Here is a 14,741-nt window from a genome sequence, read left to right on the forward strand (position 1 = left end):
CTTATTATTATAGGTCTATCTGACTAAGAAATTGGAAGTAATTGGAAATTTAACAAAGGAAATCCAGTTCTTTTCACTGCTGTAGATTTTTTTTTCCTCTAGATTTCCATGACGAAACTTCTCAGAGGTTGCCATTTCAAATTTCCCAACTGATAATTCTGACAGATATTACTACTAGATTTGTATGCAGTATTCCTGATGGAGAAATACCACAAATTTTTTAACGGCATTAGAAAAGTTACTTTCAATTTCTTTTTTACTTATGAAACCCAGTATGGAATTTGTTGTTTTGATACCTATCGTGCATTAAAGCCACCGTGAAACATCTATTTTTCCATCCAATATTTTTTTAACTGGAAATAAATATTATTGGTGTGGATTAAGAAAACATCTATAAGATTGTGCTGTAAACTAAAGCATACAATAACTGTTCCTCCTTCTCCTGAGGTTTATATCCAAGCTTAATGATTGGTTATAAAACATCTGGTTCAAATAACCCTTACAGTATAAACATTTAATATAGCTTTGATTCATGATATTGCTAGAATTTTTTTAATATAATTTGAAAAACTATTAGCAAATTTAGCAATGATTATTTTCATTTTTTTTATTTTTTTAGAAACAATGGTATTACGAAAGATAATATAGATTTACAGTATAGTAGTATATATTGGCAAAAAGACATTGTTACATTGCTTATAAAGAAAATGTTACAGTACTCTTATTTTCTATGTCTCATAGCAAAGGATGTACAATGGATTCAGTTGAATGTTACATTTTATCAATGATTTCTGAGGAGACTAGAATCTATTCTAGATTTTCCTGCACCATTGTGTACAGTCCTGCATTTTGAAGGGCTACAAAAATCATTTTCCAAGTATTTGGTATTTTACTTTTGTGTTTACATATCTTGAGAATGTTACAGAAGTGATAATGATAGAATAGTGAAGGAGCCTATGGACACTAGCTATGGTTTTTCAGAGGGGCTCCAGTCATGATACTATGGTGAAGGAATATGTAGTCTTATATACCACATTCTTTTTCGGGCTTCATTAATTCTATTTCATCTGAGCAGATATAGAAATTGGCAAGTTTGGATGGAATAAGTGAGAGAAAGCAGTTATTTTTGTCCCATCTCATAAATTAAACTTCTCAATCATTTTCCAGAAATGTGTGCTTCAATTTATTCCTTTGTTTTTCCTTATAAGTTAAATTTAAATCATGGTTGCTGTTATTCATTAGCGAACCTTTACTGATATTAAGCACATTGTGGTCATAGAACCTTTAGTGGAAAAAAAAAAGTGATTTTAGCAGAGAATATTACCAACAGTCTCAGAAGAGATAACACTGCGCAAAGCAATGATATCAATTGTAGCTCTGTTTTATGGATGATAGAAGATACTGTTCGCCTCTAGAGAATGTCATGTATTTCATGAAAAAATCAGTGGGTTTTACATAGTTTTCACTGCTAACTGCATTTACTTTAATGCTAAAAAAAGAGAAAGCATCTGTTAAAGCAAAAGCACGATTCATGAACTAGAATGAACCCAAATTTTTTCTTTGCTGTATATATTATACTGGTGCTTTTAATTAAGCATAATGATATAACTATAATGAAATAATTTAAAAGAGAATCAGTGACTTGAAACATACTATAAAATATTGAAGGCATAAATGTGATTTATTTTTTTAAAAAAATGTTGGATTTTTTTTAAGCATAACTAATGAGTTCATTGCTATATTCAAATTTCTTAAGATGTAGACCTTAAATTAAAGCTAATAATAAGGTAACTTTCGTAATAGGGTATATTACCACATAGAAAAGTAAATAACATAAAAATACCTAGGGTTGGCTAATAAAGATTGCCTAATAACTATTGTGATAATCTTTGCAAAAATAATACTTATTTCAGAATATAGATTTCCCATTAAAAGTGCAATACCTAGCAGTTCTTTATTTTCTCTGCAATACTTTCTCTTCTTTATTTTCTCTCAGCTGTATCTCTGTATGGCTTTCGTCATATAACCAAAATAATATCAATTTTACAGGTTTATTTCATACAAATCTCAAAAATTAAAGTATATTATTTTCTTTTGAAAGCATTTTATGCATAATATATAATTAATTATATGCTGATCTTTGATCTTTGAATAACATACATTGTATTTTTTTTAATACTGTTCAGAAAATTAAGAAAGAAACCAGTGAAAAATAAGACTGATTCTATAATGTTACTATCAGGCGATTAAAAATATTTATTGCTCTTATTATTTTCCAGATGTATTCTGGAGTTGTGGTTCAGAAACATTTCTTTTGGTGGAAAGACTGAACTATATTAACACTTTAAATATGCATAAATTGTTATATCATAAAACTATAAAATTATTTTCAGTTTGGCTCTTGAATAAAACACTGCGGAAAAAAACAGATATATGAAGAATAAAACATATTAATCGTTATGAGATACATACAGAGAAGAATTGCTGAGAGTCTGCAAAAAATTAAATAGGAATGTAAATATATTGCCAATGAGTTTAGCAAGGCAAGACTACAGCAGGTGCACTCTTGGATATGAAATGCTGTGAAAATTATTTTTAAAATCTTAGTCACAAGCACTTGCTGCATTAGTATGCTCTACCTGAAACATTTACTTTCTTAAGTGAGTTGCAGGTGTTAAAAGTGTGGCTTTTTTTTTTTTTTGAAAGAGAAAGAAATGTTTCCAGTTTATTACATAATCCACCTAGTCCTTACTGATTAAACTTCATTTGGAGAAAAGAAGCATAATTTTTATTAGATGAAACATCAGACTAGTAAACACAAGCCATAAATCAGAATAATAGTTCTTTATAGATATGTATAACTATAAAAATTGCAAAGTAGTTTTTAAGGAAATCTAACAACAGGACCATGGTTTGGAACCAAACCAAACTATGCTTCCAAAATCATATGGAGTTCTAGTAAGATATTTTTTCCTATTTCCATGCAATAAATTTAAATGAATTAAATAGATGATTATTTTGTCTCCTGATGTCTCCATTTAACTACTTGAGTTGAGTTCATCAAATAGCCTAAGTTTGGTCTGCTTTTTTATAGCATTATGAAAAAGCCTGCAATATTGATACCTACAATGACCTAGAGCCTAAACAAACTCTCATCTAACATGTAACATGTTTGGGAAACAATTTAGCAGATGTTATCTCCCATTTCATAGGACAGCATTTACTCTCAAGATTTCATAGCATCCTACACAGGGTAAACTTTATTCATCTTTGCTGGTGAGATGATTTAATAACAATCTTCCTAACTCATTTTTCAGAACCTTTAGAATTAATTTAAATAAATTCCTAGAATATATCTGTAAATGGTAATTAGCCACATTAGCTAAATATTCAGACATAGTGTGCCCCATAGTGCCATTTTCAAAGATTCAGTAGTTAGCTTAGTTTGTTTTTCAGATATGTATTCTTTTGAATACATATTAAGCTGATAAATTACATGGATGTACTCATGTAATTTATCAAGAATTTTTTTACATGAAGTAATTGCTCTCCAAGTGTTTGGGTCTAAATTTTTAAGAATTCTGACCAATTATCTAGCTCAGTAGGGTTGGTAGAAGAGGACATCATAATGCGATTAAACTATTCTGCATGATGTTAATTGTATATTAATGAAAATTACTATTTTAGTAGCTTTTGATCAAAAGTTATATCCTCACACATTTGCTACTTTTAAGAAATATGCAAAATATGCATATCTAAGATTCTAAAATCAGAGAAAAAAAATTAGAGGAAAAGTATGTAAATAATTTGTCTATCTATATATCTATAAAGGGATGTGGTAGCTCAGTGGCTAAGACGCTGAGCTTGTCAATCGAAAGGTTGACAGTTCGAATCCCTAGTGCCACGTAACAGGGTAAGCTCCCGTTACTTGTCCCAGCTTCTGCCAACCTAGCAGTTAGAAAGCATATAAGAAATGCAAGTAGAAAAATAGGGACCACCTGTGGTGGGACAGTAACAGCATTCCGTGCACCTTTGGAGTTTAGTCATGCCGGTCAAATGACACAAAGACATCTTCGGACAGCACTGGCTCTTTCACTTTAAAACAGAGATGAGCACTGTCCCCTAGAATCAGGAATGACTAGCACATACTGTATGTGTGAGGGCAACCTTTACCTTTATCTATCTATCTTATCTATCATCTATTTATCTATAATCCAGCTATCATCTATTATATAATCCAGCTATCTTTTATTTGTTATATCTTATTACCTTATTACCTGCATACTCCAAAATGGCTCATACTAATATGTCATAATTATCACAAAAATATACATGAAATCAAATACAAGACAATAATCAATTCAATTATTAGATTACTGCAATTCATTAAATTATTAGGCATCCTGGTGACCAAATCTTAACTCCCAAGGCTTTTCTGAACTGCTCTATGTATATAAACTATTTTAGGGTGTTAGTTTATTTAGTTTACTTAAATTCCACAGAAAAAGATAGATCTCTGTGTGAACTTTTAAGGACATTTATGTTGCAGTTCTTCAGAATACATCCAATTAAACTCAGTTATTCTTTTTCAACACTTCTCCTCCCACAGCTTTTGAAAGCTTGGGGAGATCTTTCAGATCATATATAAGAAAATCTCCCTTTTCTTCCTTCTCTCTCTTTGTCTCTAACACAACTACACTTTCTCAATGTCTATAGATCTAAGCTTTCATACTCAAGGGCTGCATAGGAGAGAAAGCAGAAATATAGTTAACCATTTTCAGCATTCAAGTTAATATTTGGAAAGCTGATAACAAAGGGATTAAAGATATTAACTTTTTGAAAATATCTAATTTAATTCACCAATTCATATTATTTCTAAGAACTAAATTTAGTTTTTATAATGGCCCTCACACTGTTTAATAATAAGCAAGGTTTTTGTGTAAAGTTGAGAATACAGAAAACAAGATTTTTTAAAAAAATGTATAATTGTAGTGTGTGGGTTATTCTTCCATCTTTCTTCATTTTTCCAGGACCATTCATTTATTTGGTTTAAGTCATTTATCATATGACTACATCCTACCACATTTCTAACTATTCCAAGTAAATTGATTCTGGACTAGAATGCTGGTTGCATTCATTTCATATAGTTTATTATTCACCTGTTACATAGTTTGGTTTTGAACACTTTGTGTAAATAACTTTATGTAAATAACTACATTGCATCATTGTTTTAATTATAATGCAAATTTACTTGTACAGATATTTTATTTTGAGAAATTAAAATATGTATATTTGCTGCATTTTTATTAGCTTTATATATCTTTTTGTCATGACTAAACTACTGCTAAATCTCAAATTAATTGCACAATTTCAAGACAGTGTATGGTTCCCCTTATGGTATAGAAGCTATGAGAATAACCTCTACAACTACCATTTCTCATGAGGTTACAGAGTATGATGACAAATATGATCACTAAAAATGAATAGTGTTTTAGTGTCCCTTCAGCCTGATAGACAAAACTGCGAATATTGATGTACCTCATCACACTGTTCCTAAGACTGCTTTTCGTGAGTCATGTTAATTACCTTCTGAAACAAATTCTCCAATGCAGCTTGTCACCAAATCACCAAAATAGCAGCATGTCATTCTTATGAGCACCACACTACAAGTACAGAATACATGTAGCATCTTAAATTGTTTGAACACTTAAGGGTATTGTTTGCAATGCATTTGTATAACATGATTTGATTAACAGGCCATTCATCTAGTTCAACTATCAACATAAAGTTATCCACTCAGAAAGATAAGAATGATTAGATATTTTTCTCCCATTCCCTGAAGCTTAGGACTTTATCATATTTTGCCTAACGCAAAGCCAATCCTGTTAGGCCTTCTATAGAAAATCCATATAATCTGTGATGGTGTCAGATATAGATTAAGAAAGAAAAGATAAGAAGATATGAATGTAGTGTTGGATGCCTTGCTCCTGCATAGGTTTCATTCTTTTTCCACATTGCATAACAAAAATACAATTCATCTAAATTTCTTTACAAATTGTTTATTTAATATGTTTGCATTTGATGAACAATTTCTCTTAACTCTTTTCATATTCTCAAAAATGTACTGAGCACTATTAGCCTACTGAAAAAGAATATTTTCAGTATATTCTCTTAGATTCTAATCTAAGATTTCACCATTTTCCACTGCCAAGCCTTTACATAATTAAAATGCAAGTGCTACGTTCAAGCATCAAGCCCTTTTCAGGCATGAATAAAATATGCATGAAAGGGCTACTAGGAATGGATGGAGCAGATATTACTGAGTGACTGGCATTAGGCATTTTGGTTATAGATTTCTCTAATAAAGCCAGTCATGTGTACAAGAACATAAACTGATAGGCTAATTAAATACTGTTTTTTGTACTTTAGCTGGTAAACAGATCAAAGCAAGGTCATTGCAAGAAGTGGATTTTACTACAGTCATTAGTGCAAAGAACTAACGAAAGCTGTGCTTCCATATGAAAGTATTCAGAAGCTGTGAAAAAAGTATACCTAATTTTTTAAAAATGAAAATCAAATACAAAATCAAAAGAACAATGATAAGTTTTTAGATAGTGCTGCAATTAATCTATATGTTATATTTGTTATTTGTGGTTTTGAAATTTCATGTACAATGTACTAATGAAAGTCCAGTGGTTTTGAACCAAACAGCAAAATTTCCATAGGAAGAGAGATGATGCAGGAAATAATTCTAACTGATATAACAAGGCTAGGACTGTTCATGTACAATTTTCCAAATGTTCCTACTTGTCATCAGGTCAAATTTACTGTTGCATCGCTCCCTGCCTTGTGAATGTAAGATATTCTGTAAAATCTACTTTAGACCATATTTTTCTCTGTATATCTTACTTTCGTATTGTAACGGCATCTAGATCCCATATAGCCATTCTGTGCTATTCAATTCTAAAAATGTACAGTGTACAGATTCATACAACCACCTGAATTCAGAATCGTAGCTTGAATAAATTCTAAGGTTAACTCATCTGGAAGTGAATTTTGATGTTGCTTTCATAATTTGTACAGTACAATGTATATACAATTTTAATCTGATTTTATAAATATTATTTTTCCAGATATTCCTTCAGTTAAAATAATACCTTCCACACTGTGGCCAGAAGAAGGACTATCTATAACTTTGATTTGTGAATCCAAAGGAAAGCCATTGTAAGTGATTTAACAAGCGATATGTTTTTGTTATTTTCTTTATTCTCCTTTGATTGCAGCTTCTGACTGCAAAGCTGTACTGTTTTTCTTTTGTCCTGGGGTGTAAAATGATCTCTACTACAGAAAATCCCTTGAAGCATGTCTTCATTAAATGCCTATGGAAGACTGGTCTTTTACTTTGTCATTTATTTTAGTCTTGGGAAAGGATTCCTGCTGTGCATTTTTTTTTTTTTTTAAGAAAGCTATTTCAACCTGAAAGAATTGCAGGCTTATTTGCTGTTCATATCATCAGACTGATGATGGGTACATATTCTCAAAGTAAAATCTCACATCTGATAAAAAGCTTCTAAAACCAACACTTTTTTAAACTAAAGCGTTGAACCCCTGTTTCTTTCAGTTGTCATTTATATGGTAATTGGAAATTTAGGAATGTATGCAAATATCTTTTCAACTGTCCCAATTTTAAAATAGCATTAAAGGACTGAAGATGAATATGTTTTAAGTTAACTAGGAATGTTTATTTCTTTACAAACAAATGTTAAATGCATTCTGAATATATTTTAAAATTGATATATAATTTACTACTAAGTAAATATGAACACTATTATATCCACCTACCATTGTGAGAAATAATTCAAATGATTACGTTCTACTTCTCAGTTTTATGTTAAATGCTCTCAACACACATACCTTTTAATTTGTTTAGTTATGCCTGCATGCTACACTTCAGGCAAGATGTGCCATGTTGGGACTTGCATTTCTACAAATAATATTGATGGAGTAACCAATCTTGAAATTTGGATGGAAGAATTTACTGTAAGTGTTAGGAAGACATGTATACATCCTGGCTGTTTTTCTAAAGAATAAGGTGTTAGCAGTCCAGGTTTTCTCACTCAGAAAGTGGCCTATTTACCATAATCAGTAAGTTTGCTAGCCTGCTTCCACTTCAATAGGAAGACAACAAAGTAACAGCAGCAACAATGATTTTTACAGCCAATTACATTACCACAATATACTTTCTTAGGGGGCTCTTTAAAGGCAACTTAGAACCTGCAGTCTATTTATTAGATTTATTTATTCAGCTTCGCACATAATACCAGTGCTGAAAGCTTTGCATTGATTTGTCAGGTATATTTCTAAGTGCTAGTTTTTAAATCTAAAAGCTCCATACAGTGGATATGAAAAGTCTACATACTCCTGTTAAAATGCCAGGTTTTTGAAATGTTAAAAAAAAAAAACCCAGACCAAGATAACTTACTTTAGAATTTTTTATACTGTTAATATAACATCAGCTGTAAAATTTAATTGAAAAACAAACTGAAATCTTTTAGGGGGGAAATAACAATAAAAAGTGTACAATAACATGGTTGCATAATCCTTAAACTAATATTTTGTCAAAGATCTTTTGATTTTATGATGGCATTCAATCTTTTGGTGAAGAAGCTTATGAGTATAGCACATCTTGCCTTGTGAATCCTTGCCCACTCTTCCTTGCAAAAGCACTCCAAATCTGTTAGATTGCAAGAACATGTCCTCTGCACAGCTTTCTACAGGTTACCTTACAGATTTGCAATTGGATTTGCATCCTGGTTCTGCCTAGACCCGTAATGGCGAACCTATGACACGTGTGCCGGAAGTGGCAGACAAAGCCATCTCTCTGGACACGTGAGTCGTCACCTGTTGCTCTTCCAGATTCCGGCACGCTGGCCAGATGGTCTTCACATGCACAGGAGCACCAGAAACCAGAAGAGCAGCCGCCCAATGCGCATGCGTGTGCCAGGTATCTGCTTTTCCGGTTTCCAGTGCATGCATGCACACCGGCCAGCTGGTCTTTCAGTTTCTGGTGCACATGCATGCGCAAAGACCAGCTGGCCAGTGTGCATGTGCATGCAGGAAAGCAGAAGATCATCTTCTCAGCATGCACATGCGCACCAGGTGGCTGCACTTCTGGTTTCTGGCACGCACATGCACACTGGCCAGCTGGTGTTCGCACGTACATGCGCGCCAGAAATGGGAAGCCCAGGTGGCCAGAAACCGGAAGAGCAACAGCCCAGCACGCGCATCACACCTGGCGGTGGCTCTTCCGGTTTCTGGCATGTACACATGCGCGGTCCTGTTTCGGCACTCGATGCCGAAAAGTTTGCCATTACTTGCCTAGACCATTCCAAAATTTTGGTCTTCTTCTGGTGAAGTCATTCTTTTCTTTGATTGGGTCATTATTGTATTGAAAAATGAAATTTCTCTTCATCTTCATCAGATTAACAAAGGCCTGAAGATTGTGCAAAATTAATTAATATTTGAAACTGTTGATCATTCCCTCCACTCTGATTAAAAAGCAGTTCTAGCTGAAGAAAAACAATCACAAAGCATAATACTATCACCACCATGCTTCACTGTGGATATAGTGTACTTTTGGTAATGCACATTTTTGTTTTGTGCCAAACATACTTTTGGGAATTGTGTCCAAAATGTTCACCCTTGGTCTCATCAGAACATAAAACATTTTTTCCAATGTTTTTGTCAGACTTGATGTAGGTTTTTTGCAAAACGTTACTTGGCTTGGATGTTGTAAGAACCCTACCTCACAACCCAGACATGTGAAGAATATGAAATATTGTCATCCTATATAGTATACAACTAGTACTTGACAGACATTCCTGCAGCTCCTTTAATGTTGCTATAGGCATCTTGGCAGTCTCCGGACCAGTTCTCTTTTTGTATTTTCATCAATTTTAGAGGAACATCCAGTTCTTGGCAATGTCACTGTTGTGCCATTTTTTTCTCCACGTGTTGATGACTGTCTTTACTGTATTCCATGGTATATCCAATGCCTTGGAAATACCCTTATCCTGAATAATATTTTCCAACAATGAGATCCCTTTGATGCTTTGTAAGCTCTTTGCAGACTATGGCTTTTGCTAAGTAAATGTAAGAGAAATCCTACTACAGTAGCTGAGCTTTACATAGCCTTGATCAGTCAGTTTAATTGATGGTTGATGTATACTGATATGATTTACAATAGGTTTGAATGTAATTGGTTAATTCTGAACACAGCCACAACGTAATAACTATAATTTTAAAAGTCCTCAAAACTAGTCAAGCCTACTGCAGACCTAATTCCTATGGGGGAGAAATCTTTTAATTGTAATTTTGAGATGTAATTATCACAGTGACCTTTTAAGGCAAACTACCATAGAAATCATTTTTTAATTGTGAAGTTATAAGAAAAAGGCAATTAGTTAATTATAAAACTTGCTTCCAAAAAGTTTGGAGATAGAGATTTTCTGTGGTTCTGATTTAGCATCTGGGAAAAGAAAAGAAACTGAGATGGATACTGAAAAGATGGTAAGATAAGGCTGTATTGACCTTGACCTATGCTGTTGCAAAACACTAGAAAGGACCTCCTTGACATCAAGGTCATGGGTATGTACAGAAGTTTCATTAAAATGACAAAAATGTGGTTTAGAGAAAGGCAGAGATAATCTAGCAAAGGAATGGAGAAGCTATAAGCAGATAACAGACAGTAAACATCTCAGTCCTGGTCAAAATAATCAAGCCTTCATTCTATATTACCGGTTTAGGTGGGTGAGAAAAAAACTCTACAAGTTTCCAAGCTTCTTTTATTACACCTATAATGATAAAATCAAGTTGCAGGAGTTCCTGCAATATCTTTTTCTTGGTTTGGCCTGCCTTGAAAGGTCTGACATGTTGCAAGATCCGAATGCAAGTTTTTTCCATTTAGAACATGCATACAACGTCGCAATGGAAGTGCAAAGGAGATAGGTTCGTGTTGTCTCCTCTCCCCCTTGCGTCCACAACCATGATCTGAGTAAAGAAAAGATTTGCAAGTAGATTTGGAATCTTAAAAAGTTGTATTTGAAATCTGATATTTTTGAATTGCAAGGTTACTTATATTTCATCAATAACTCTCCTGAAATATACTATTCTAGAATTTGTAATGCTCTACAAGATAATGGATCAGGTGCATATGTAATCTAGCAATAATAAAAATACATTGAAAGACAGGAAATTTCTAACAGGAAATGTGTTTAGACCTTACATTGAAATCTCACAGACCTTATTGGAATACTAGTAGAGAAATAACCTAAAAGCCATTACCATGTGTGACTACATAGACAAACTATTGAGATCTATAAGCATTTCAAAAATTCAACAAGAACAGTTTGAAAATCAATAAAATATGGTTCCCAGCTTCATGCCATACCAAGAATATAGTGGTCTTAACTAATCAAAAAGTGTCTTCATCAGCAAGAACACATCACAGATTTCTGGCTCAAAGACAAGCCATGAAATATGGTACTTCAAACTAGACCAATTAGAAATCTACCCATGCAAAGAACCAATCAGCAACCTAATTCAGGGATAATCAGAAACTGGTTCTGTTGGAATTTCATCAAAAAGGACTAATCAAATATTTGTCCAGCTTTCTTGGATTCCATGACATATTAGTGAAGGATCAGTTTGCCAGGTTCAAATATAATACAGTACAGTTAGTTTGTGTTAAGTTGCCTGTAAGCTATCAAGAAATACACTAAAAATAGCTCACTCTGTCTCTGAGGTCAACTGCAAAAACATCAGGACACTGGAAAACTAGATAATACCTATTTATCTGATAGCTCCTCACTTTTGAAATCATCTTGAGTTCCAGAGTACAAAATGCAAATTTAGAGCCAGTCAAAGTATGTTAATCTTATAAAGCTGTTTATCTTGGATGTTATTTTTTAAAAAATGTACAAAATATATATTCTAGCCCCCTTCATTTTCTTCAGAATTCTTCAAATACCCACCTTGACCTTCTGAAGTATCATATTAATTCAACATTGAAGAACTATACTAAATAGCTGCATAGAAATTATGAGTTTGAAAATTCTCTAAAGCAGTGGTGAGTTCCAACCGGTGTTAGCACCGGTTCTCTTCGTGCACGTGCTTTACGTACAATCGCCACGCACATTAGGCTTCTGCCCAGCTGAGGTTCAGCAATCCACTCTGCCATGCCTATCAGCTTGGCTAAAAAACAAGAAATAAAGGTCAGTTTAACGTGGGGGCAGGTGGGAGGGCCGAGCTCCCAGTCAAAGAGAACTGGTTCGGTGACATCACATCATCACCACTACTGGCTCGCCCGAACCAGGAGAACCCACCACTGCTCTAAAGTATCACTATCTTAGAAAAAAAGATCCAGGCAAAATAAAGTGATTTTCAAATGAATTTTCAAATTAAAACAAATAATAACCTCTACATATGACCCTAAATTTAGGTTGATTACACAGTACATCTTTTTAAGGACATTCAAAATTTCAGTCTTCTTAATGGCCAACTAATGTCATACAGTGTTGCTTAGTGATTTAATTAAGGAACAGAAGGAGATTAAACATTAATGATTTCAAGTTCCTATGTCAGTATATAGACTTCTTATCCATCGCAGTGGAGAGAGAGTGTTGGCAGGAAGTTCAAATACATTCCCCAACTTTTAGATCTTTCCTCCCAATGTATCAGATTTATAAGCCAAGGAGATTCTAGAGATAAATAAAACCACTAAATAAAATAGATAAAACCACTAAATAAAACAGGTTAAAATTTGACATATAAAAAACATGATAGTACAGAAATATATTTTCTTCAGGCTAACTGTTAACAGGACAGGTGTAAATTGCATCTTCCTATAAAGAGACTTCCATAAGTAGGAGTCCATATAGATTTTTCATTCTTTCATTTAATTTTAAACCAGATACAATAATCAAAACTTTACCAATCTAAAATGAGAAAAAAATAAATAAATGAGAAAAAAAATATTCTGAAATCAAGAACTCAAGTCAGATCATTCATGCTAGAAGACAATATTATAAGAAAGAGAATATTATAAGAAAGAGAAGGAATCTATTTTTAATATGATTAACAAATTATCATTTTAATACAAACAAATATTAAGGACAAATGTAAAACATAAGCAAAATATAGGACATATACATACATACATTTTATATTTATTAGATTGAGTATATTATATCGTCTACGGTGACATTCAGTGCAATAAGCTAATTTCTCTTCCATGAGAAATGAAAAATTGTGAAAAGTAACCAAAGGTAATGTTAGGCATTCAGTTTTCAGGGAAACATACAAATACATTAATTTTGAACATATTTATAAAACAAATTTTTCATAACTAAAGCTTAGTCTTATAATACAAAATGCTATTTTAAAAAATAAAAAATAGTTATAGGAAGAGATTTTGGGACTAATTGCCAAAGATTATGGTTTATAAAACTTCTTTATTCTTTACCCTGCTTTTTCTCAAGTAACTGTGTACAAGTGTTATTATTATGATGATTACAGTTATGGTTATGATTATGATTATGGGACCTACTATTTGTTAAACATACACATAATTAAAGGTCATCCAGTAACTTTCACTAGAAATTGAAGAACTGATAATGGGAACCAATGCTTTTCCAAGCCAGCCTTTTCCCATTCTGATATTTTCCAAGCTTATTGGACTTCGTTCAAACTGGCGGACAACGGAACATTCAATACATATACAGTCTTAGGATGTATTATATTGTTTTCATTTCTTTTTAATTCATTCATTTCACTCTATTATCTAGGCTACAGAAAAGTAGGTAACTAACAAAATAGAAGACATATTTTTTAAAAAAGAAGAAGGAAGCTGCACAAATTTTGTTGGATGTGAAAAATGCCTTTAACTATTTGCAGCAGCACTTCATGCTATAGTACCAACTGAAATGAACATCAAAGAGGAATTTCTAGCATATATAGAAAGCATGTATCTATGGCACAAAGCAAAGATTATAACTAATGGCATAAAAATTTCTCTGAATATTTTCAAATCAGTAAGGGAACAAAGAAGGATGTCTATTCTCTCCTTTACTGTTTATTGTTGTGCTGGAAATAGTGGCAGAAAAAAATCCAAGGTGATAAATAACAGGTCTCAAAATTTGTGGAGAGGAATATAAGTTTAAAAACTATGTGGATAATGTAGTATTAAGTATAATAGAATCACAAAATAAAACAGTTGATGTAAATAATTCATAACTATGGATAATATATATTTTTTAATTTGATTTATATGCCGCCCTTCTCCGGAGACTCAGTGTGGCTTACAATGCGCTAAGCAATAGCCTTCATTCTTTTGTATATTTATACAAAGTCAGCTTATTGCCCCCACAACTGGGTCCTCAATTTACCTACCTTAGAAAGGATGGAAGGCTGAGTCAACCTTGAGCCTTGGAGAGATTCGAACCTGCAGTAATTGCAGGCATCTGGTCTTAATAACCAGCTTAATAACAGGGTGCCTTAGACCACTGTACTACCAAGGCTCTGGTATTTTGGATATAATATCAATGTTCAGAAAACAAAAATATTTATAATACTTTTAATTAATGAAGATTTTTTTGGTTTTTGGGTTTGCTTGTTTTTTGCATGAAGAATCAGTCTATCAGTTCATTCAGTGGAATATCTTGGTTTGCACCTAACAATCAAGA

General features: G+C 32.8%; 1 protein-coding gene across 1 annotated transcript in view; it reads left to right on the plus strand.

The window, feature by feature from the left end:
* CADM2 (cell adhesion molecule 2) overlaps positions 1–14,741 on the plus strand; it is a 354,125-nt gene that overhangs the window by 291,764 nt on the left and 47,620 nt on the right. Inside the window, exon 7 of the mRNA XM_070943704.1 lies at positions 7,134–7,224. Within this exon, the coding sequence (XP_070799805.1) occupies positions 7,134–7,224 (91 nt within the window). The remainder of the gene's footprint in view (positions 1–7,133; positions 7,225–14,741) is intronic.

This window comes from Pituophis catenifer, unplaced genomic scaffold, assembly GCF_029215685.1.
Source record: "Pituophis catenifer annectens isolate HBS135680 unplaced genomic scaffold, rPitCat1.0.hap2 SCAF_4, whole genome shotgun sequence".
Classification (NCBI taxonomy): domain Eukaryota; kingdom Metazoa; phylum Chordata; class Lepidosauria; order Squamata; family Colubridae; genus Pituophis; species Pituophis catenifer.